The following is a 26643-nucleotide window of genomic DNA, read 5'->3' as shown; positions in this document are numbered from 1 at the left end:
ATACCATATTTATATAGTTTTTTTTACTACTTTTGCACAATAAATATATATTTTAAGATGGATTCCAAGATACAACTCGTTGTTTAGTACAGATTAGCTATAACCAATAACAGTCTCATTCCTGTCTAGGAGACACAGAAAGACAAAACTCCAGTGAGCAATAGAGTACAAAAATTGGATCAATGAGCAGCAAGAAAATATCTCCTGGTCAGAGGAATCCAGATTTCTGTTGCAAAGTGTGATGGGAGGGTCAAAATTTGGCAAAAGCAGCATTAATCGATGAACCCTTCCTGTCAGCTGTTCAGAGCATGCCAGTAAATCCATCTAATTTGCATCAATTGCAAGAAGCTTCCTGTCTACATGGGCCAATATTCCTGCAGAAGACTATCAATGCCAATTGGAATCCATGCCAGGATGATTTGTTGTGGTCCTGAAGGCCAATGGAGGCCCAATGCACTACTAGATGGGTGCTTCTAATAAAGTAGCCATTCAGTGTATACTGTATGCTAGAGCACGGATATTCAACAATGAGCACAACATATTTTGCTCTCTTAGGTGAACACTTTCTTAGCCATAATGTTTTCCACAAAATTCCTGCGTCACGTCTTGATTCTTAAACCTAATGGATCCAAGCATTAAACTACCTAGCCTTCAGAAAAACATAAAGTATCCACTTCACGACAATGCTGCTATCTCTAAAGCCACAATACTATAACAGAATAAACATTTGCAGTCATCCGCCTTGCTGTAGCTTTTTTAAAGTGTCATAAACTGCAGGATCCCAAGGCTTTAAATTAAGTCGAGTGCACACAAGTTTACGAGAGATTGGCCGTCACTCTGAAGTATGTCCAATTGTGAGGATTCCTCTAAAGGCAAACATATTAGATGCTACAGCTAAAACCAACACTGACCAATGACTCCTATTCTGCTGTGGTCAGAACATTCAAGGTACATTTGAAGATAATACAACATTAACCCCTTCCGGACTGCCAATAGACTATAAAAGTCCAGGAAGTCTAGAACTATCTCTACAGAGAATCTCCCCCGTATCTAATAGCTGGTCAGAAACGCTATCTTTTCTCCTTAGGGAGAGCACCTAGACAGTGAGTGAGGAGACTCAAAAGGCCATTCATGCTCCTCTGGGTAATATGCTAATAAGGGAGATGGAATAATACCTCCACAGTGCCACCTATTGGAAGGCAGCATTCCTTCAAGCCAAAGTTAGACTCTATACAAGCCTTGTAACAATGACTGGGAGTTAAAAGCAAAGCCAGACTCCATGCACAGACGGCTGTTTCAGGGTGTTTGCCCTTCATCAGTGTAAAGTAGGAATCTGGCTTTATTAGTGAGGCCTGGGATGGGGGTCAAAAACGCTATCTTACCTCCTTAGGGGAAGCACCTAGATGGTGAGTGATGATCACAGAGTTTGGCTGGAAACCATCTGCAGGCATGCAATGGCTGTGTGAAAATTGAGTTAGAAAAATTGCTATATATTTATAAGCCTTGTAACATCCTGAAAAAATAAAGAGGAACGTTAAAAAATTATGCCGACATAGCATGGACATATGGTAAATGTTATTTATTAACTTTTTTGTGTGTATGACTATCTGTATTACAAGCAGAAATTGACTTATTTTGAAAAATGCAAATTTTTCCAAATTTTCTCTAAATTTTTTCTTTCCCAAAATAAATGCAAAACATACAAACCAAAACCATGGATATAAAGTAAAATGTGTCATGGAAAAAAACAAAACTATCTCAGAATCACTTGCATAAGTAATAGAATTCCAAAGTTGTTACCACATAAAATGAAACATATCGGGTTTGAAAAATTGGGCTTGGTCACGGAGGCCAAAACTGGCCTGTGGGTTAAGGGACTAAAAGTGTTCTCCAGTTCTAAACTCCTGATGGCCTAGTCTCAGGAAAATAGATCGGTGGGGATCCACTACCCAGGACCCCTGCTGATCAGCTGATCACTGGGCCAGTACACTCATGCACCGAGGTGTTTTCTGCAGGAAGCAGACAGCTCTATTTCCACTCCAAGGGCCAGGCTTGGTATTACAGGCAAAGCTCCTATTCACTTCAATGGGATCTTTGCCTGTAATACCAAGCCTTGCCACTGCACTGAGAATGATGCTGTATGACTCTTCCTGCAGAAATCAACTCCCCGCATAAACTGCTCATTAGTGGGGGTCCTTGCTGATCTATTACTGTTAGCCTATCCACAGGATAGTTCACAACTGGACAACCCCTTTAATGAAAATGAAAATATATATTAGGCACTCAGTTTGAAAGCATGCAAAAAAGCTTTATGTTTATTACAAAAATAGGTTAGGGTGGCTTCACACGAGCGTGTTTCTGTGCGTGCATAAGAGCGAACATAAACACCCTTCTATTAGAAATAATGCATTCCCTATGGTGTGTTCACATGTCCATGTTTTACAGGTGCATTCCTGTAAAGATAGGACATGCGTGCACGATAGGGAATGCACGCATTGTCTTCAATGGTGCTGCGGCTGCTGCTGGCGGCTCCATTGAAGACAATGGTCTGCCGGCATCCCTGCATTGTTTTTCAGGAAAGAGCTTTCAATATAAGCTCTTCCCTGAAAAAACTAAATTTTAGTGTAAAATAAATCTGTCATTCGTGAATTCATGAATGGGTGAGTGAGCGCTGCCTCTGATTGGCTGAGCGCAGGGACCAATCAGGGCAGCTCTCAGCTGTCATTCAATAGCTAAAAGCTGCCTCTGATTGGTCACAATGCTCAGCCAATCAGAGGCAGCCTATTCAGCAGGCAGGGATTTTAAATTCCCCCCCTGCTGAATACTCCTCACAGCAGTGCAGGAGAAGAGCCGGCTGGATGTGGCTGAGCCCCGGCAGCTGAAGAAAGGTGAGTATTTTTTTTTACATTTTTATCACCATTTTTCCTTGTTTTTCAGGGAAGGGCTTATATTTAAAGCCCTTCCTTGAAAAACAATTACAGGATGCCAGCAGCTGGATCCCCTACCGCAGCTGTCATCTGTGACAGCTGTGGTAGGGAATTCCTTATTCCCCACAAGGATGAAGAATTCCTTTGCTGCAGAATGTGTTCTTCATTCCCGCGGGGACATGGCAGCGGCGAGCAGGTAAGTATTTTTTTTAATTTTTTTTTCACACTAATATGCTTATATGTAAAGCCCTCACCTGAAAAAACAATTCAGGGGGGCCAGCAGCAGCCACGGCTCCATTGAAGGCAATGCACGGACCTTCATACATGCGTGTTTTTGCACGTACATAGGTGCGCACTTATGTACGCACAAAATACGCTCGTGTGAAGCCACCCTTAAACTGTATAAAGGAAAACATTTTGAATTTATCATTTTGCATTTTCCTATCTCTTCATAAGTTAAATTAACCAACATACACACTAAGCATCATATTGGCCAGTGCTCTAAATAATTAACAGTTCTGATATACTCGAGATAAATCCAAATCTAATATGAGCATGTAGAAACACACTATACTGGATCTATTGACGAAACAGAACACGTAGCCAAAATCGATAACAGAATGAGTTGGAAGTTTGCTGACGCATGGTGTAGTCATGTATTGGCATAGGTAAGTTATTCTGCTTCTAGAGCTTGACTGTCGATATGAATGAAGACCAATTAAATAGTCCATCAATATTCCAAGTACACACATTACCTTGTTAGCTGCTGGTGCAAAGTCTACAATAAGCAGCAAGGGGTTTGCAAAATAATGCACCGAATCCCAAACATTGGTGACAGGCACTGGATATGGTTTAGATAGGAGCTACGGAGCAAAGCCCAGTGGTCTCCCCCATTCATGTCAAGGTTTTGTGTTACATATAGTGACACATTAAAGTGTAGTGCAACTTTACCTCTTTAGATTGGCAATAGCAAGTCTTTCAGTGACCCACTATTCGCAGCCGGTATCTTATTTATTCGGTCCTCCCATGCCTATTGCATTTCGTTCTATCTTGGCTTCACTAGGGTACATTTTGTATCATTTGCTAGTACAGAGCACCATATATTATTTTCTATGACTCTGTATAAACAGTCCCCATTGTGGAGGACGTACGTCATACTTGCATTACATGGATGGCCATTAATCTTAATAAGCTCCAACATTTCTCCTGCAGCGGCTTGACTGGCCGCGGTTTCCCCTGGCAAAATGGTTTGTCTGGCACAGGAGTATTGGGAATAAGCCTTTAAGTACAGCCAGTACATTTGGCTGTTTCTAGCAGTCCATTTTTCATACTACTCATCATTGTGGTTGTACGGTCATAGAGGAGCGGAACACAAAACCTATTGTATGTTTCAGAGGTCATGAGACACCCAGCAAGAATATATTTATCACCTATCCCAACTGCTGCTCCATTCAATCTCCTCATCACTGTGGCGGGTGTATGTGCCCGCAGAGTGGAGGAGAGGGCAACATGGGACCCCCGTTCTCAGGACTGGTGGTGGTCTCAGCAATGAGATTCACCTATACTTTTCACCTATTCTGTGAATAGTTGATAAAAATAAATCTCAGTACAACACCTTTAAAGTAATAGAAATGGGACAGAACAGAACTAAGATGTTATGTATGTGCAGGGCTAATTCATCTAGCCAGCACAACACGTCACACCATGGCACGATAATTATCATGAAAGAGCCAACATAAACATGTATGTATCCCCAACATGTGAGAAACAGATAAGAGAAAACACAAGAATGGGAGTGCTTTCCCTCACCAATATTGAGCTTTTTAGGGTCTCTGCCTGAAAGGGAGATCGTCCTGATAAGGACGGCCCAACATCTAATAGCTACAGGGCCTTGACTATCCCTAGATGACAGATGGGGACAACAAGAGACACAAGTACAAGGTAGACAAGAAAGCATGGCCACACAAAACACACCAAACAAAATAGAAGTCAAGGATCCACATACATGAACAAATAGAACGGATTCAGTCAGGCGTCCGCACACAAACAGATGAAGTGGATTAGGGCATGGTTCAGTGCAGACTAAGGCATCAGACATCAACCATCTGATGGAGTAGAGGAACATGTGTCAGACATCTCCCACCACCCATCTGATGGAGTGGGGGGGAGAGACAACACATGACTCAAACAACAGTCCAAGTTTCAAAGTCCATGCATACATACACCAATAAAAGAATCCTAAACAGACATAGCCCTGGGCCAGACAAACAGAGTGTAGTACCCCACAGTTGGGTATTACAGCACTTTTGCTTATCAATATTCCATAAGTGTGTGTGTATATACCTTTAAAACCATTTATGTTATTTATAGGTGCTCATTCAACCTAACCTCGTACTAATCAGGTAAAACACCCTTAACCCCTTGCATGCCTGCCAATCACCCTAAGAAAGCCTAGTGATTGGTTAGCTAACTAGCTAGTTGTTAGGGAGCCTGTGATTGGAGGATAAGCCCTCTGCATGGTTTGGGGGGAAAAAGGCAGATAAAAGGAAGAGGGGGTGGAGTTGAGAGGACAGACTAGTTGGAGATCTATCTAAACCACGTCATAGAGCGAAGCAGATAAACAGAGTTATAAGTACAGAGGAGTATTCCTATAATCATCCGAAACAGTCCAGATATCAAACATAACAAATTATGATCAATGTATGTAGCTGAGATATTTACCTCAAACTAAAGAAATGCAAATGTGATGTAATTAAGGATGAGCGAGTATACTCGCTAAGGCACTACTCGTTCGAGTAATGTGCCTTAGCCGAGTATCTCCCTGCTCGTCCTTAAAGATTCGGGGGCCGCCGCGGGGCGGGGAGCTCAAGGGGAGAGCGGGGAGGAATGGAGGGGAGATCTCTCTCTCCCTCTCTCCCGCCCACTCTCCCCTGCTCCCCGCCGCGACTTACCTGTCAGCCGTGGCGATCCCCGAATCTTTATGGACGAGCAGGGAGATACTCGTCTAAGGCACATTACTCGAACGAGTAGTGCCTTAGCGAGTATACTCGCTCATCCTTAGATGTAATATGTCCATGAAAGAACTCTCCCTGCAATAAACTGCACTCCTGTTTTCACCGTTAAACCTGACTCCTGGAGTCCCTTCCCACCAACGTAACACCTGCACTGAGGTACCACACTACACTCCAGGGAAACAAGGCAATTCCTTTTAATGTCATTTTTTCATTTTTGTATTATTTTGTCCGAAACAGTCTTTGGCCTGTAAACAGACTGGCATCACGACAAAATACCACCTTACCCTACACGACTCAACAGGTAGCACCTTAGGGAGAACTACCAAAGTGTAACATCAATTTACCACTGTGCAACGCTGTGCCAAGCCGCGTTTCGTCAGAGTGGAGCAGCAGCACCACTGTGATTGACATCATTAGCTGCACTTGCCATTGCACCCTCCGCTGTCTGGCTTGTTGCAAGATCTCAACACGTAAGCAAGCTCCCATTGATTTCAATGGGTGACTAAATTAAATTAGTTTAGTATGTGCTATGTTCATGCGCAATACGCATGAAAATAGAACATGCTGTCTATTTTTTGCGCAAACGAAACGCTTGTGCAAAATACGCTTATGTGAACGAACCCATTGAAATTTCAAATGGGCTCTATTCACTGCGCATTGCGCGTGCCAAGATGCACCAGTGGGATCCAAACTGCAGCTTACTTCTGTATGCAAAGAGTTGCAGTTTTGCAACAGCTGGGGAGTCATGAGTTGGAAACCACTATAATAGTCCTGGCATAAAAAAAGTAAAGCAGATAAAACAGATTTGGGATATTGTCATAAACTTTCTAGTACTTTTTTTTCTGATCAAAACTGTCAAATCACTTATTTCACAACTAAATGGGTTTATTTATATATATAAAAAGTATGAAGTCATTTAACTTCACATAGTCTTATGTAATTTTCATTGTAGTTGGGGCACTTGGCTGGCCTCCACAAAAGTGGTAAATTTTTTATGCAAAAAAGTACTCAGGCCCCTTATAAATAATTAAATGGTTCTAAAAACTGACAACAAATGGTCTGCTGGGCATTTTAGTAAGCTTTTCAGCCCTGTATGACCCCAATATGTCAGCTATCTTAAACAAAATTGCAGTTTCACACTTTTACTTTAAAAGTCAAACTCTATTCTCTGCAAAATTATTTGCGGGAAAATGTGTAATTTTGGAGTCATTTGGTCCTACTAGTCCAAGCAGTGCTGCCCCGTACAGTGATTTATGTCAGACACCCCTCCCCCCATAACGTATGCTGCCATACAATGTACCTAACTATACAGTGCCTAATCTGATTTGAACCTCATAGAAAACATTTGTTGGGATGTGAAGAAGGTGGTTGCAGAATGCAAACCCAAGAATATTAGTGAATTGGAGGCTACTTCCCAGGAGGAATGGGCTAAGCTGCCTTAGGAACACTGTCAGAAGTTGGTGTCAACAGCAAAAGGGCGTTCTACTAAGCAGTAAAGAGGCTGGTCATAAAGGGGCTGAATAATGCAGAGACTGCAGTAGGCATTAAAAGTGGCATTTTATGTAGGGAATTTGAAGAAACCACTTGTTATGTTAGTTGAGTTCAGCTATTTAAATGTTTCTTGTTTAATTGTTTTTTGCAAACAGCTAAAAGTTTGTAAACTTGGCAAATAAACCTTATTTGCAGTAGGGGGGCTGAGTAAGTTTAATTGCTACTGTATGTTATTTTTACCTGGAAACAAACACATCAAACACAATCAATAAATACATAAAAAGCTGCAGCAGAAACCATGATTAACAACATTACTGGCAACAATATTATATAGTGGATGGATGAAGGAAGGTGAGGCACAACGTTATCCAGTGTAAACTACAATTAAAGGTTCCACATAACCTTAGAATCAGTCCTGGAGGCCACTATGTGGTAGATTGACCTCCAATGACCTACAGTGGAAGCATCTTCATATCATTTTTCTTTGGTCCGTTACACAAAAGTGTAATCCAGGTATAGATGGAATAACGAGGTGGCTATACATGTGTGCATCTTTCTCTATTCACTTCAATGGGGATTAGCCAAATAGGGGTGATTCCTGACTACCATAGAAGTGAAGGCAACCTCTCTATTTGTTCTCCTGTATATATATATATATATATATATATATATATATATATATATATATATATATATATAGGCACTAGAGGCGTAACTTGAAGCTTCTGGGCTGCAATGCAAAACCTGTAACAGGACCCCCAACTATAATGCTTTATTCCTAGTACTGGGCTCCCTATATGCAGAAGAGAGGCCTTATGGGCCCCCTAAGGATCCTGGGCCCGGGTGCAACCGTATTCCCTATAGTTAGGCCAGTGATAGGCACTTCTTGAGCAGTTTAGACATTGTGAAACATGGAACGATTAGTGCACACGAATCATGCAGCGTAAACAGGCTACCCGAGTGCGAACAAGCTAGTGATGATGTCACCAGCTCGCTCGCATGGTCAAACGAGAATCATGAGATTCTTGGCTCATGTAAAAGGGCCATTACAACTACTGACTTGATGAAATTGTACTCAACCAGGCACAAAACTAGATACAAATCTAAAACAAACTTATATGGGTGATGGTTTCCATCCAAACCAATAGCTACTGCTTCAGAATGGAGCTTCAGGTCAATCTCCTCCGGGGACAGATGATGTCAGGTACAGTAAAGTTATATTAGAGTAATACATGCAACATGTTTCAGTCCACATCTGGGACCTTTATCAGGCATCTGACCACTTTCCATTTATTCTTCACCCTCATGTCCAATTACAGCCCTTCCATAACCACACATTTTCTTTGCATAGGCATACCCACAACTATTACACAAATTGGACAGCTCTGCTGCTTCGTATGGCTTTAGACAATATAGCCGTGGGACTTTTTTTTAGGATGACATCCTTGGGCTCTACACAAAGTAGGTGGAGATGAAAAAAAAAGGGTCCTCCTGACTAGAAACATTTTTCCAATGACTCTGCATGGTAATAAAGTTTGGAATCACTGCTCTATGGTACGTATGCCCTAGTGGTGCAACAGCTTTACTACACCATTTAAAAGGATTTTATTATGCAGAACCAGTACAGATAGCTACAAACAAGACGAAAGTAAGGTAATTCTGGAAATGTTTGGCTACCAAAATTTTTAAAATTATTTCTTGCAAATTTTACTGTGTGCACAAAAACCTGGAAATTCTCTTACTGCCAATGTCGGACAATGGGTGTCGCTTATCAAGAACAAAACCTTTCGAAACATAAGTAATTCATGTCTGAGTTGCTGCCGCTGAACCAGCACTGATACCCTTTCATTTATTTTTGTGTTTGCTTCCAATAGTGATCTGCAATTATAGAAAATGAGCAGCATGGCAGGAAATGTGTTTTCTTTTCTTCTTCCCAGTACAAACACATCTAAGATCCTAAAACAATCCAGCTGTCCCCATCTTCTGAGAATTACATAAAACAAGTGATGGCGAGCAGCGAGGTCTGTGTTCCGGTGATAAGTCCCTGTCTGTTGAATGCTGACTTATGTTCTCTCTCACAAAACATTTCAAGTACGACATTCATTTATCTTCTCTTACTTATCAGTGTTAACTTATCCCGTCCGATTAGGGGAGCGAAAGTTAAATCAACTAGTTTATTACAATGTCAGACTAGTTTTGCATAAAGACATTATACAATATTACTGCCCAGCAACCCATGGCTGTCAGAGTAGTAACATGTGTGACAAAAATATAGGCATGGTTATAGAGGGGAGGGGTACATTTCTCCCAGAATCTCTTCCCTTTAAAATAGAATAACTCCATAAAGGTTTTGCATATCCAAGTGATTCTGACATAGTTTTTTTGCCACATGTTGTACTTCATTTAGGTGGTAAAAACAGACTGATAGAATTTGTGTCTATTTATTAAAAGTGCCAAAATTGGAAAACATTTTGGAAAAAATGTTATTTTTTCACATTTTAACTGTAATTTGTCAAATATGTGCAAACATACTGTATACATTTTTTTGCTAAGATATATACTTCCATGTGTTTACTTTATTCTGGTTGCAGATTTGAAAAACTTGTTTTTTTTTAAACAATTTAGGAGATGCACAAATTTAACATTGATTATCAACATTTTGAGGCACATTTTGTTTTTCTACACCAAAGCCAAAATTGCAAAGGCTTATAGGTGTCAGAATAATAGATACCCCCACAAATGACCCTATTTTAAAACTACACCCCTTAATGTATTCACTGAGGGGGTCAGGAGTATTTTGACCCCACAATTTTTTTTCAGGAATTCATGCAATTTAGAGGAGAAAAAATAAATTTCATATTTTTGCAAATATGTCATTTTAAAGACATATGTTTTTTCTATAGTGCACATGAAAATGTGGATTTACACCCCAAAATAGATGCCCCTGTTTGTCCCGTGTTCAGAAACATACCCATTGTGGCTCTAATACTATGTCCGTATGTACAACGGGGCCCAAATCGAAAGGAGCAGCCGGTGGCTTTCAGAACAGGCATTTTGCTTGAAGGTGATTTAGTGATTTGGTGATTGCCCACTTGTAGAGCCCTTGAGCTGCCAAAACGACAGAGAACTCCCACAAATGACCCCATTTTAAAAACTAGACCCCTTAACAAATTCATCCAGGGGTGTACTGTGTATTTTGACCCCACGGTTTTTGAATGAATCTCAGCAAAACAGAAGGAAAAAATTACGTTTTTCATTTTTGGTAATTGTGTCATTTTAAAAACCTTTAAATAAAGACTTTCATGCTAAAATCCCCCTGTTTGTCCTGTGTTCAGAAATATACCCATTGTGGCCCTTATCTTATGCCTGGCTGCACAACGGGGCCCAAACCGAAAGGAGCATTGAAGTTCAACTGTTTTTAACTTTTACGAGATCACCATTATCCATTAGATAACAGTGATCACGTGACCAGGGACCGCTCACCGCAGCCCTCAGTCACTGCTCCAGGCTCTCGGCTACCTTTAGCAGCCAGGAGCAAGGAGATTTAAAATTTCCCGGGCCCTCCCCAGCTTCTGCACTTGCGTGTGTCAATTTGCTAGGGGGGCACATGCGTCAAAGTTGGGGAAAGGTCGGCGGATAAAGATCCCGTCGGCGGACATCACCATAGGCCTTGGGTAAGTAATTTCCCCTCTCCTCATCGATCGGATCTGTGATGGGTGGTGAAACTTTAACTTTTTTTTTACTTTTACGTGATCGCCGTTATCCATTGGATAGCGGCGATCACATGACCAGGGAACGTGTACTGCGGCACCCAGTGAAATCTCCAGGCTCTCCACTATGTTTGGTAGCCAGGAGCAGGGAGATTTTAACTTACCTGGGCAATCTGTGTCTTTTGCGCATGCGTTCGCCATTTTGGTGACGGGCGCACGCACAAAAGCCATGTAAGGGCCGCGGATAAATCTCGGGGTCTTATATACGTAATTTCATCCTCACTAACCAATATGATCCGTGAGGGGAGATGAAACTTTAGCTTTTTAAACTTTTTAAAACTTTTTTACTTTACATGATCCAATGGATAACAGTGAACATGTCACCGGGAAACACATACAGAGGTCCACGGTGACATCTCTCTGCTCCAGGCTGCACATGCTGGCAGGGAGCATATGAATTTAAAATCTCCCGGGGGCGCGAGCCCTTCTGTTGCATGCACCCATCGTTTCCGTGGGACGTGCATGTGCAGAAGGCGACGTAAGTTTCTGGAAGGACCATATCACCGCAGGACATTGCGGAGGATTGGGGTGAGTATTTTCACCTCCCCTCATAGAGGTAAAACTTTAACTTTATTTAACTTTTTTAAACTTTTCAGTGATCGCCGTTATCCATGATATCTCCTGCTTCCCGGATACCTTCAGTAGGCTAAATACTTACAGAGACCTGCAGTGTCAAAACCTCTACTTTCAGTCAGGTTACAACATTGGGTTGTGTGGTATGGCTACTCTCTCTGTGCCAGTCATGTCATTACAGGAGTTGGCTGCTCAGCTTATCCTAATAACTTAGCCCCCTTCTCTGTTACAGCCGATGTAGAAACAGAGAAGGCGGATGGCTTAATTATTAAAAGGAGCTAAACAGCCATCTCCCTGTAGTGATGTGACAAGCACAGGGAAAGGAGCCACACCATATGACCTGGTATCGGAACCAGGATGGCACTTAAGGTTCGTGTAAGCATTTTGCCTCCCAGGACATCCCCTTTAAGAGCTTAATGCATACTGTCTTATTATTGCGTTCAAAGTTACAGTATACCATATTACTATAAAGATACACTATGAAATTAAAATCAGCACAGGGTTTTGGACCTATTTACTGTAAATAGGTCTGCTGAATATCCACTTTCAAAGTCTGCAGTATTTGACTTAGTCATCGATTGATTACATTACACTTGTATCAATTCTGTTGCTTTCAACTATGAGAACTTTCTCATTTGACTTTATAACTATGCGGGGGATTTGAAGTCCTGCTGGAGAAAAATGAAGCTGTGACCACTATATAGATATATTATGAAATGAATCAGCACAGAATTTTGGACTTATTAAGGTAGGCTGGCCGAACATCCACTTTACAGTTTGAAATATTTGACTTATTTATGCAGTAATTACATTATGCTTGCATCAATTCTGCTGCCTCCCACTCAACATCTGTAAAAAATGCTCTTCCATCAGTTTCTATGATTCTCACTTCTCTCTCCAACCTACTCAATGATCAAAAACAACTAATGAAAATAAACACTGCAAAATGAACCTCGAGAAATAACGCTGCCAATCCTAAGAAACTTTCCCTTTTTGAAAGTCCTAATTATGTTGTTGAGCTCACATTAAGGCAACAAAAGTGTTAACGATTGCTAAATTATAGCTTGAGTAACGCTGGCAGTCGTCCACTGGGGATAGGAGACCACAAAGAGTATCCAAATAAACAAGAAGAGTTGAGCTGGCACAATCCGCTGGAACAACAGTTAGTACTTGCTGAGCCCTGATTTTGCAAAGTGGCTCAGCAGTTTGCCAAGACTGCACCTGCCAGAAGCTGACGACTGCCTCCGCTCCACTGGAAACGGGCAGCAACAAAGCGAAGAAGATGAAGCGTGCAGAGTGATAAGGAACAGTTTAACCTGGACAATATAGTATAATAATATTGTTTACCAGAGCTACTCCTAGAACTCAACTGTCCAAAAAAATACTTAGATTTCAGGCAGCATTTATGAACCCTTTGTGATTTTGAGCTGCTACAGCAACCGGTGTCAATGTAGTTTAGGTTGAAAAGGATTTATGATATTAACCCTTTCCAATCCACTGTCTGACGTCTTCCTGCATTCTGATTGCAGCTTGTACAACTCCAATGTCAGAAGACATCCGACAGGGTATTCTTACCATCTTATTGCCAGCCACTCTGCTGTTGGAGCCTCTCTAGCTCACACACACTGGTTTTAGCCGGCAGATGGCACTGTTGTATAACAGCAAAAAAGAGAACGCCTTTTAGGAAACCCTGAAAATTGGATTGGAAAGGGTTAAAAGTAGAGATGAGCGAGCATACTCGATAAGTCAAACTACTTGATTGAGTAGTGCCTTATTCGAGTACCTGCCCGCTCGTCTCTAAAGATTCAGGTGCCGGCAGGGGGCGGGGGAGAGCATGGAGGAACGGAGGGGAGATCTCTCTCTCCCCCGCTACCCCCTGCTCACCGCCGCAACTCACCTGTCACCCGCGCTGGCAGTCGAATCTTTAGAAACGACTGGGCAGGTACTCGAATAAGGCACTACTCGCTCGAGTAGTTTGCCTTATCGAGTATGTTCACTCATCTCCAGTTAAAAAAATTATCACTCTTATTTCTGACAGCGGTAGAGACTCACAAAAGCCAATGGTGCTCCAAAATCGATTATTTCCAGCACTGGAGTCAGAATATTTGGCCCCATCATAGGAAATTACTCTAAGGAGTCACCCTTCAACCACATCGAACATTTACGACTTCCAGTTTTATTGCGTTGCAATCTTTGCTACGATTGTACACACCAGACATATCATCAATAAGGTCTAATAGGTTGTTTGTGATTATCCTATTAGTAATAGACCCTAGTGGTAATTAGTGATTGGCCGCAATGTCCCCTCCCAACGGGGTTGTCATCTCGAGCACTAATGTCAAAGTCTGGATGACTAGAGGATCCTCTAGTTCCCTGGTAAACCAGTCAAACTGTGATCATTTGCACTTTTTAGCTCAAATTCATTATCTGTGGTACTGAATAAATGAAGAAATCGTGGGATTTATCACACTGAAACTGGTTTTAAAAAGCCATAGTTTTTGGCACAAGGTTCGCTTGAAAAAAAATTGCAACTTAGGGCTTTCATGTCAGCTCATGACACTTTTAAAAAAAACCTGAACATGGCTTGTTGGAAGGGGTGCCCCAACAGATTTGAGTAGAATTTACAGTATCAATTATATCAGAAATCTACTTAAGGTCATGGCTGGCATAGATTTAGGTTTAGGCACATGGACCGCCTGAGATACACCTAATGTATGAAGACTAGAGTTGAGAGAACATACTCTGCCAAGCTTGATGCTCATTCGAGTATTAGCGTACTCGATGGTGCTTGTTACTCGAACAAGCATCAAGCCGTGTTCGACCCTGCCGCAGTTTTTGGCTCCTCCCTGCTGTGACGTGCCTGTTTTGGTCCCTCCCCAGCGCGCGTCATTGGAAAATGTTTTGTCAGGCAGGCAGAGAGAGAGAGAGAGAGATAACACGAACCAAGAAAAAAAAAAGCTCTGCATCCGGCGTCCCACATATAAAAATGCTCGAGTCTCCCATTGTAGTCAATGGGGTTCATTACTCGAGTAGAGCTCTCGAATTTTACGAAAAGCTCGACTCGAATAACGCGGACCCGAGCATTTGGGTGCTCGCTTATCTCTAATGAAGACACATGCACTTCTTCATATATTAGGCATATCTTGCACCTGTGGGAATTATACTAAAATCTGTGTTTGAAAATACAGTCTTAATAAATTCCCTCTATTTCTTTTCCTAAAGCCACTTCTTGGTTAGATTTTTTTAGAACAATATTTTGCGCAAAAAATTTGGTGCAGTTTGGTGCATTTTAAGACTTCTTTAGGCCAAGCCCAATTTTCTAGTCGATTTTCAAAACTGTCTAGTGAGGCATAATAAGTGACCACTTGTTACTTGGAACAAATTGAAACACAATAATTAATACATCTGACCCAAAGTTATACGCTGATGTCTTTTTTCTTTCGTTTGACCAATACTGAGCAAGTAGGCACAGGAAGGATAGAAAAAGCACGAAGAAGAAAGGATCTGGAGATGTTGTGACTACTTGTACCAGTGGCAAAAGACACAGCTTCAGGCACAAGTAAATTTTCTTACCAGTAATTTACTTTTGGAAGACCTTGTACCAAATGGGACAGTCAACAAATATTTTTTAATTAAAAACATCAATGTCTAAGTGTTTAGGTCAGGCTATCAGGTACTCTAACATCATTCTTTAAGTGGTCACCAGGGGAATCTAAGGATTCCCAATGGCCTGGAAAAAAAGTCAAGTGTAATCAGGAGGTGGTTGATCCAATTATCACAATGTGAAACCTATTAGTAAACACTGAGTGAATTGTTCTGCCAAGTTTATGACTTGCTTTTTACAAATAAAAGAAAATATTGGCAAATCAATGTTCGGATTCAATTTTGTTGGCTTCAGATAACACATTTTGCTCATCTAAACATCTGCCAAATACAATATATGGTTCCTTCTGTCACCTGTTCGTTTGACACAGAACTAGGAGACAGATGAAGTTAAAAACAATTTAGTCAGTATAATTGGACAGTATAGATACTCAGATACCCAAATTTATGTTGGACTAGTATTTCCCGGACCAACCAGGAGAGGCGATCCTGAGGCTCCACCATCAGTCTATACAAAGCATGAGCTTGTGATATTTTATCTACTTCATAAACTAAGCTGTTGAAAATAATCACGGGTCAACGGTGCCTTTTTTAATTATACAATTTTTATACTGCAGTTTTTCATTTTCATATTAGAATTTTGATGTTAACAAAGACAAATGAAACAGTCATCGAATGAGAAACAAACAAAATGTGTTATTTGGAAGTATACTTTAGCATATGGAGGATCTTGGCACTTCAAGCTGGAATTTAGAAGTCCCTTACATGGACAAACAAGAGTGGATGGCCTGGAATGCTGAAAACTGGAAAGAAAGTGTGGAAAGGAAAGGAAGAAAGAGCAAAACAATCAACAGAGAGACAGAGGGGATTGATTTCTACTGCGTTGAGAAGGAAGGATATAGTCTATCTAGGACATGCAGACTCTCAGGAATTTTTCATGATAGTCTGTCAAAACAGATATCAATTTTTCATTTATCACTTACTAGTTGAGCTGCTTCTTGACCTCTGAAAAATCTAGAGTATTTTTCCTTCACACATGCTTGGCTACGAGAAAATGTACAATATTCTAGACCTACACTACCGTTCAAAAGTTTGGGGTCACATTGTAATGTCCTTATTTTTGAAGGAAAAGCACTGTACTTTTCAATGAAGATAACTTTAAACTAGTCCTAACTTTAAACAAATGCACTCTATACATTGCTAATGTGGTAAATGACTATTCTAGCTGCAAATGCCTGTTTTTTTGTGCAAAATCTACAAAGGTGAATAGAGGCCCATTTCCAGCAACTATCACTCCAGTGTTCTAATGGTACAATGTGTTTGCTCATTGGCTCAGAAGGCTAATTGATGATTAGAAAACCCTTGTGCAATCATGTTCACACATCTGAAAACAGTCTAGCTTTGTTACAGAAGCTACAAAACTGACCTTCCTGTGAGCAGATTGAGTTTCTGGAGCATCACATTTGTGGGGTCAATTAAACGCTCAAAATGGCCAGAAAAAGAGAACTTTCATCTGAATCTCGACAGTCTATTCTTGTTCTTAGAAATGAAGGCTATTCCATGCGAGAAATTGCTAAGAAATTGAAGATTTCCTACAACGGTGTGTACTACTCCCTTCAGAGGACAGCACAAACAGGCTCTAACCAGAGTAGAAAAAGAAGTGGGAGGCCGCGTTGCACAACTAAGCAAGAAGATAAGCACATTAGAGTCTCTAGTTTGAGAAACAGACGCCTCACAGGTACCCAACTGGCATCTTCATTAAATAGTACCCGCAAAACACCAGTGTCAACATCTACAGTGAAGAGGCGGCTGCGGGATTTTGGGCTTCAGGGCAGAGTGGCAAAGAAAAAGCCATATCTGAGACTGGCCAATAAAAGAAAAAGATTAAGATGGGCAAAAGAACACAGACATTGGACAGAGGAAGACTGGAAAAAAGTGTTGTGGACGGATGAATCCAAGTTTGAGGTGTTTGGATCACAAAGAAGAACGTTTGTGAGACGCAGAACAAATGAAAAGATGCTGGAAGAATGCCTGACGCCATCTGTTAAGCATGGTGGAGGTAATGTGATGGTCTGGGGTTGCTTTGGTGCTGGTAAGGTGGGAGATTTGTACAGGGTAAAAGGGATTCTGAATAAGGAAGGCTATCACTCCATTTTGCAACGCCATGCCATACCCAGTGGACAGCGCTTGATTGGAACCAATTTCATCCTACAACAGGACAATGACCCTAAACACATCTCCAAATTGTGCAAGAACTATTTACAGCAGAAGCAGGCAGCTGGTATTCTATCGGTAATGGAGTGGCCAGCGCAGTCACCAGATCTGAACCCCATTGAGCTGTTGTGGGAGCAGCTTGACCGTATGGTACGCCAGAAGTGCCCATCCAACCAATCCAACTTGTGGGAGATGCTTCTAGAAGCGTGGGGTGCAATTTCTCAAGCTTACCTCAACAAATTAACAGCTAGAATGTCAAAGGTGTGCAATGCTGTAATTGCTGCAAAAGGAGGATTCTTTGACGAAAGCAAAGTTTGATGTAAAAACAATGTTATTTCAAATACAAATCATTATTTCTAACCTTGTCAATGTCTTGACTCTATTTTCTATTCATTTCACAACGCATGGTGGTGAATAAGTGTGACTTTTCATGGAAAACACAAAATTGTTTGGGTGACCCCAAACTTTTGAACGGTAGTGTATGATATAATACTTTCTCTATTCGTTTTAGGAACATTGGCCTGATGATGGGACCAGAAGGTTCTTAAAAAGTGTAGTTGTATCTTAATAAAGAAAAAAACCAGTATTACAACAAGGATATAACCGCCATCTTTAGAAGGGTATCTTTTCTGTGTTTGAGTTGGTGCCCAAGCAACCCATGATTATACTCAACAACATACTTTGGAATTGTCCATATATTAGTGCTCGAATGCACCCTTATCCAGGGTTGCAGTCCAGGAGCAAGAGCAGTGTACAACATAATTGTACTCATACCTACAAGATCTATATCTCCACATAGTTCTGTTTTGTACGGCTTCTTTCAGTTCGACCATTTGCATGTTGGTGTTGACTTTGATAGTATCAACCCAGTGCTTTCTTTGGTGGCCAGGTCTTCTTTTGCCACTGACCACTCCAAGTATTGTTGATGTTTCTAATGAATTAGCTTGCATTATGTGGCTGAAGTATGAGAGTCTCTGTTTTGCAATTTTGCCCTCCAATAAAAGTTTTAGTATGATGTGGTCTATGACTGTTTTGGTCATGATCTTGGTGGTTCAAGGAATTCATAGGAGTTTCCTCTAGCACCAAAGTTCAAAAGCATCAATTTTTCTCCAATCCTTTTTTCCAGTGCCCAAGTGTTCAGGGAAGATGATTACATTGACTATCCGAGCATTTCGTTACAACGCTTATGTCTTTGTTTTTCCAGATTTTATCCTTACTTAACATTGCACTGCAACCTAGCCCAATGCATCACTTTATTTCCGGTCCTGATTCCCCATTGCAGTTGATTTTTGATCCGAAAAAGATGAAGTCTTGAACTTGTTAGCTCATCGGATCACCATATTTCCTCCACCTAGATTGGTGGCAGCATCTCAGTAACCCACATCTAGGCCAGAATTGGTGGTAAAACTCAGGTAGTCTATTTATTTTGGAAGCATAATAGATAAGAAAGGTAACACATCTTTGCACTGTTGTTCTAGTCACATTACACACATGCAGTGAATAACAGAAATCCTAGCCATCTGGCTACTAACTCACATAGGATTGCAGTCCTATCTATCACAGAGGCCTAGCACCTCAATACAACATAGCAATGTCCATAGCACCGTAACCATCCAGCATGTTAGTCTAGGGGGCGTCCTCCCCTATCAGACTCGTGGTAATTCCACAGCTTGGTCCATACTGGACCTTAGGCTTGCAGCCCTCTCAGCTCCTTATGAGTTATCTCTATTCTCTTCTCTCTCAGCAGTAGTGTGGCTGAGGTTTTAAGTCCTCCAACCACACCCATACAGCTGTAGAAACTAATTAGCATCAGTCTGCCTGTTTTCACACACCCCTAAAGGCCATATTGTGTACTGTATTACCACACTTCATTGTTGATTTTTCCTGTACTGTTACCGGCTGTTGTCATGATCTTAGTTTTCTTGATATTCAAGTACAAGCCTGCTTTTTTCTTTTCTTCTTTAACTTTTAGTATCAGCTGTTCAAGATCTTCCTAACTTTCCACCCATTGGGTTGTATCATCTGCATATCTAAGATTGTTGATGTTTCTTCCACCAATCTTGATTCCGATCTTGGATTTGTCTTAAGCCTGGTTTAGACACAACGATTATTGCTCAAAAAATTATTTCAGCAATTTTTGAGCAATAATCGTTGTGTGCTTTTTTACAGCGCAAGGTGATCGCTCAAACGTGGGGGATGCAGAACATAGCTGGACAGCTGTGTTCTTCATACCCCGCCTGTCTTTAGGGAGCAGGATACAGCTGAAACAATAGTATCAGCTGTATCCCGCTATGAATTCCTGATAAGGCTGATCGTCCAATTTCAGCATGCTGAAAGACAATGATCATCGATTCCCCAACGAAAACTGCACGATGTCAGTGCAGTTAGACACAACCATTGTCATTCAAAAGACAGCTTTGAGCGATTTTTGATCGAAAATCATTGTGTCTAAAAGAGCCTTAAGTTGCATTAACTCAAGATCATCTCTACAGACAAGTTGAAAAATGCAGGGGATAAGATGCAACCTTGGAGTACGCCTTTTCTGATTCTGAACCATTCTGTGTTACCATTGGTGGTCCCGACCATAGCCTCTTGGTTCACATATAACGACTGTATGAGTTGCCCCAGACATCCCCGGACTCCCATTTAGGCATGGCCACAGCTTATCATGCTCAATGCTATTGAAGGCTTTGCTGTAGTAGATAAAGCATATGTACGCCTTCTTCTGGTATTTCTGGGCCTTTTTCATAATCCATCAGAGATTTCCAATTTGGTGTTGCAGCGGTTCTGAGGCCTGCACCCGACTTACAAGCCGGACCAGGTTTTGGGTGTGCCTTTGCTTCTTCTGGAGCTGAGGGGTGTGGTAGTGGCAGGAGTGATGTCATCCAGCACCTGGTGCTAACCAGCTCAGCTCCTATTTAAACTGTGCTGGCTTTGACCTCTGTGCTGGTCAATCACTTCAGTCCCATGTTGGACAGCGTTGGAGCAACACTGCGTGGTGGAAGCTCTCCAGTATCAGCTAAGTGCTTGCAGTTTGGATTTGTTTTGTTTATCTTTTTGTTTTGTGCTAGGGCTCCCAGACAGGGACCGGTCAGTGGCCCAGGCACGAGTGCAGGCTCGCACTTTTCAGCGCGGTCGGTCTGCCGAGCAGGCAGGGCTCAGGGCTCCCTCCCGGGCTAGGGGAGTATAGGAAGAGAATTTCCCCATTTATTTAGTGTTTTCTTTGCACGGTTGTGCCTTTCTTTTATGTTATTGAGGTTGCGTGTTCATAAGATGCAACAGATTGACCAGCCCTTACCTACTCAGGGAGATTCTGTGCTGTTACTATGAATCCCCTTGAGGTTTTGTCGCACCAGCTTGGCACGCTGGCTGCTGAGCTTGCTGAGATAAAACAGCGACAAACTGCGCTGCAGGTTCCCAGCAAGGAACCAAAAATTGAGCTACCCGACCGTTTTTCTGGTGATAGGCAGAAATTCGGATCCTTTCGGGATGCCTGTAAGCTCTATTTCAGACTGCATTCTGTGTCTTCAAGGGACGATGCCCAGAGGGTGGGCATTGTCATGTCCAGACTGCAGGGGGCGCCACAGGCATGGGCTTTTTCATTGCCCTCAATGTCTGAGGCCTTGGACTCGGTGGATGGCTTTTTTGCTGCATTGGGTCTTATCTATGATGACACAGACAAGATATCAGTGGCTGAAGGGAATATCAGACGTTTACGACAGGGAGACTCCTCTGTCGAAGATTATTGTGCTGGGTTTCGACGTTGGGCAGCAGAAACCCAGTGGAATGACCCTACTTTAAAGAGCCAGTTCCATTGGGGTCTATCCAATAAAATCAAGAATGTACTGGTAGGTTATCCAGTACCCCGCAGTCTTGATGAGGCCATGTCTCTGGCTATCAAAGCTGGGAGATGGATCAGGGAGAGACATCAGGAACTCTCCATAGATTCGAGCTTCTTATCAGCGGATGTGGAGGAGCCCATGCAGTTGGGGTCTCTGGCTGCCAGGGCTAGGAATGGGAACAAAGTACAGTGTAAAGGTCGTTGCCTTTCCTGTAACCGCATTGGTCGCATGGCTCAGTGTTGTCCCCGTCATAATTGCCAGCCAGGACTTGATGACCGGGAGATTACTGAGAGGGCCCCTCTAGGCCATCAAATTGCCTGGATATCACGCTCCAGACTGGTGCTTCCTGCTGAGATCCTTTCTGATAGTGTGGGCAGCCCCATAAGAGTCCTTCTGGATTGTGGAGCTAGTATTAATTTAATACATCGGGAGACGGTCAGACATTTAGGCTTAGAGATGAAGGCTCTGGAGTTTCCCATTCCCGTATCCGCCATTGATACTGCTCCACTATCGCAGAGAAGTCTGAGGTTTTGTGTGCCTAACGTCCGTTTAAAAATTGGGCTGTTCCACAGGGAGATTATAACATTATATGTCATGGAATCCCTCCCTTCGCAAGTAGTCTTGGGGCTGCCTTGGCTACGTCTACACAACCCGGTAGTAGACTGGGAGAAGGGGGACATTGTTGAATGGAGCCCTGGTTGTCTGTCCGGTTGCGTTTCTGTTGATATAGCTTCTACTCAGACAGAAGAGCTGCCGGAAGTCATCACCGACCTCTCTGAGGGGCTTCCCCCAGAGGGGGCAGACAAATTACCACCGCACAGACAGGGAGATTGTGCTATTAAACTTCTCCCTGACTATGAGTTCTCCAGGAGCCGCATACCCCCTCCTGAGAGACTGACGCTCAAAGCTTATACCCAAGAGGGTTTTAAGATGGATCCTGAGAGGGTTCAGAAATTGAAAAAGTGTGTTGCTATGGCTCCGGCACTGGGGCAGCCGGATTCTTCTGGGCCTATTATGGCTGAGGTCCAGAGAGAGTTACGGCAAGCAGTTCAGCGGAGAAAGCGAGTTGCTAACAGTCACCGCCCAGAGGGGGCGGAATGCCGTGTTGGAGACTTGGTTTGGTTGTCTACCAGAAATATAAAACTCAAACAACCAGCCACTAAGCTGGGCCTGCGATTTATCGGTCCATTTAAAATAATTGAGAAGATTAACGCGGTGGCCTTCCAGTTAGAAATTCCCAGGGCGATGAAAATTAACAATGTTTTCACAAATCTCGGCTCAAAAGATTCATCGATCCTGGGAATGACCCTCCACCCCCGGCTCCTGTGCTAGCAGATGGGGAGGAGCAGTTGGTAATAAGTCACATTTTGGACTCCCGTCGAGTGAAAAATTTTCACAGGTCAAACCCTGGTCGTTCTGGTCCTAAGGGTCCTGGGGCCCCTTCTAGAAGGGGAGGTACTGTTGCAGCCGTTCTCTGCACCCGGCTTACAAGTCGGACCAGGTTTTGGGTGTGCCCTTGCTTCTTCTGGAGCTGAGGGGTGTGGTAGTGGCAGGAGTAATGTCATCCAGCACCTGGTGCTAACCAGCTCAGCTCCTATTTAAACTGTGCTGGCTTTGACCTCTGTGCTGGTCAATCACTTCAGTCCCATGTTGGACAGCGTTGGAGCAACACTGCGTGGTGGAAGCTCTCCAGTATCAGCTAAGTGCTTGCAGTTTGGTTTTGTTTTGTTTATCTTTTTGTTTTGTGCTAGGGCTCCCAGACAGAGACTGGTCAGTGGCCCAGGCACGAGTGCAGGCTCGCACTTTTCAGCACGGTCGGTCTGCCGAGCAGGCAGGGCTCCCTCCCGGGCTAGGGGAGTATCGGGAGAGAATTTCCCCATTTATTTTGTGTTTTCTTTGCACGGTTGTGCCTTTCTTTTATGTTATTGAGGTTGCGCGTTCATAAGACGCAACATTTGGTCTCTTGTTCTTCTTCCTTTGCAAAAACCGTTTTGTGCATTGTGGACTTCCAGTTCTACTTTCATCATCATACATTTTTGTATAATCTTCAGTGGAGAGGAAAAAAAAATGGAACTGCGCAGTTTTTGGATATTGTTTCCTTTTAAGATGTTCACAACGTGGTTTAGTACAATTACGACGATATAAAATTTATATAGTTTTTAATTTTGCATGTCTGAAACAGAAAAACCTGGCAGTCTATCAAGATATTCCACAGGCATACCTTGATAGGCAATCATTCATGGCAGGCCTAGGGGGCTTCAAGAAAGCCCTAGGCTACCATGACAACTCACCGGTCGTCCCTGATCGCAATGCGGTAGTGTCATTCAGGACCCCTGAACTCCGATTAGGATGTTTAAATGCATTTAAAGAGTTCATGCTGATCGCAGCTGTTGCTGGCAAGTGTCAGCTGTCAACGATGGCGGACACCCATTGTGTATGTAGCAGGCTTGGCTTCCAACTCCCCTCCATACACAAACACTTGACATGCACCATAAATGTAAGTCACGCGTTGGGAAGGGTTAATAAATTATCATAAGCTATTTGTGAATCAGCTCACAAGAAATAGACCCTTGCAGCAACTGACTGGCTCCTAATCACTTCCAAATGGGATTGTCTTCTGCTGGACCTTTAGGCCAATTATTGTGTTTGAAGCTGAGTCTCCTGAAGGATTCATTGGTACTCTGGCAGGCCAGTCAACCCTGTTTGCAGTTACTTGTTTAAGTTCTAAACCACTTGAAGCCTTTAGAACTTATTCACCATGTAAAACATCAGCACTTGTGATGATAGAAATGATACATAAAAGACATAACCACCCATCGAAATTAGCCTTGACATGATAAAATCAAACTTGCCTACACCAGACGTTAGACCAGCGGGTTAACTAGTTATAAATAACTTGTGTCTCGCCCCTAAGTGATGGATAAAAACTAATTACAAGAAGGTAATAAGAGTATTCTGGCTAATGTTACTAGTTACAAAAACATTGGCAGATGTCTCCTGGATTTGGCTTTGTGTATGTTTGTTTATATGAAAATGCCAGGATTTTTGGATTCATCTGGCAGCTGTTTGATGAGAAATGTGTAGAATGTATAATGATTGTGTGTAAATATGTGCAGCCATTGCCTATAGATATGACACATTAGCAGTATACAAGGAGTCATTAATACAGCTCTGTGGACACTGTTGGCCCAATGACTCTTAAAGGATAATTCGATCCAATAAGTTTTTGTGTTTTTAGTTGATCACCAGATTATCAATACAGCTGGATGAATTTAGGATACATGTAAAGTATACTACTAGCCTAAGAAATCCTGCTGTATTGTTATCTTCTGCTTTCTAAGTTATTGCTGTGGCAGTTGATTATGACCTGTTAAGGGCCCTTTTAGACCCAACGATTCTCGCTCAAAAATTGCTGAAAAGACATCTTTTGAGCGATAATCGTTTTGTGCATTTAGACGGCAAGATGATTGCGCAAAATATGCTCAAATTGCAGTTTGAGTGACAGTTTTGAGAGTTCACTTTGCATAAGTGTGTAAATGAAGGCTCCCGCTGTATGCAAAAGACAAGTGGGACCGCTATATTCTGCATACAGCTGTTGTCTTCTTGGAGGGCTCAGCTGGTATCCAGCTGAGCGCTCCGAGCGGGGTATACAAAATACAGCTGGAGCGTTGTCTTCTGCATACTCCTGCTGTGTTCACGGAGTGCTCAGCTTGTATACAGCTGAGTGCTCTGAGCGTGGTATGAAGAACACAGCTGGAGCGCTGTCTGCTTCATACTTCGGCTGTGTTCTCCGAGCAGGATACCAGCTGAAACAATAGTATCAGCGGTATCCCCCTGAGAACTCAGCGCATGGCACTGATAAGGCTCATTGTTCTCTTTCGGCTAGTTGAAAGACAACGATGAACGACTCGTGCACGAAAACTGCACATTGTCCGTGCAGTTAGACCCAACGATTCTCGCTCAAAAGACGGCTTCGAGCGATTTTTGAGCGAGAATCATTGGGTCTAAATGGGCCTTTAGAGGGGATTAGCTGACCACACTGTTCAGCCTCATAACAGAGGGGAGGGTCTGATTGCTTAGCTTCTCTATAAATACTTTTGGTTTCTGCAGTGTAGTCTGGTTGACAGCTGTGAAAACATGTGTTCTATCCAGTATTCTTTGTTCTAGTTACAAGTACCTAGTTTTAATCTAGGCTTGTCTAGTTTCACTAATCACTGTGACAGTAGGGTTCTTTTTAAACTTAATTATTTGCACTGGGAAGAGCCCACTAACCAATTCCAAACATAAAATATAACTTTTATTCACTCTGTTAAAAATTGAGCTCACTGACAAACATACACAGATATATATCAATCTAAATGATCAATTTACGATCAGTAAAGTATTAACACTGTAGTTCCAATATTAATAGATTCTGTTGGTGGACAAAAAGTATATAAATTATGCACGATCAACTTGTTTTTGTGTATCGTGCAGAAATTAATTTATTCTCCCACAGTCGACGCGTTTCTTCAGTCACCTCCAACCTGTGACTGATTCATCAGGATGGGGAGACAGTATATTACAGAAATAGGTCCACTTTGATGATGGATCGTGAGGATGTATTAATCACTTATCAAAAACTCCCTTTTTTTTCTTTTCCTGTGGATTTTTATATAGTACGGGAGTTTTCTTTTCCCCAAAATTTGATGATACTTGTGTTGCAAATGGTCTGAATTATGATATTAATTGGTTTCAGCTCAGTACTTGAAGTATCCAGCCCAGATTGATTTAGGTTTAATCATGGTTAACGGATGCCATCCGAGCTAGATCTCTAACCACATTAATGATATCATTCAGGAGTCATGTGGTTACGATAATACACGGACTGGCATCCAACTGATGTATGTATCTTCACTGTGACTCTGTTAGACTAATGGTCATCAGTGTGATCTTATTCCATAAATTATTCTAGTAACTTACTGGGGTACTTCTGTGTAGCTGTCCCTGATGTTTGTTTATAAACCATCAGTAAGTAGCTAACAGATGTTACACAGCTACTTGAAATGTTTTTATGTAGGCGGTCATAAACACAGTTGGGCCTCAATATTATGAGCCCATTGATAAACTGTGTTATCATTAGTGTCCTTAGTGCAGCTTTAGGTTAGTCTAAGTCAAAAGAGCTAGATACTTTGGCTCAATTGCAGTGACTGAACACTAAAGCTGACTT

The 26643-nt window shown here is 42.1% G+C and overlaps 1 protein-coding gene across 4 annotated transcripts in view; it reads right to left on the bottom strand.

The window, feature by feature from the left end:
• The window catches only part of HHAT (hedgehog acyltransferase), a 364684-nt gene that overhangs the window by 56719 nt on the left and 281322 nt on the right, over nucleotides 1-26643 (bottom strand). For 2 of the 4 annotated variants that reach the window (XM_066595599.1, XM_066595600.1), the window contains exon 12: nucleotides 1383-1458. The exons of the other annotated variants lie outside the window; for them this stretch is intronic. In XM_066595599.1, coding sequence (XP_066451696.1) covers nucleotides 1418-1458 — 41 coding nt within the window. In that variant the 3' untranslated portion in view covers nucleotides 1383-1417. The remainder of the gene's footprint in view (nucleotides 1-1382; nucleotides 1459-26643) is intronic. 4 annotated transcript variants of the gene reach the window in all.

This window comes from Eleutherodactylus coqui, chromosome 3, assembly GCF_035609145.1.
Source record: "Eleutherodactylus coqui strain aEleCoq1 chromosome 3, aEleCoq1.hap1, whole genome shotgun sequence".
Taxonomy (NCBI): domain Eukaryota; kingdom Metazoa; phylum Chordata; class Amphibia; order Anura; family Eleutherodactylidae; genus Eleutherodactylus; species Eleutherodactylus coqui.
This window is presented reverse-complemented; position numbering and strand designations above follow the sequence as displayed.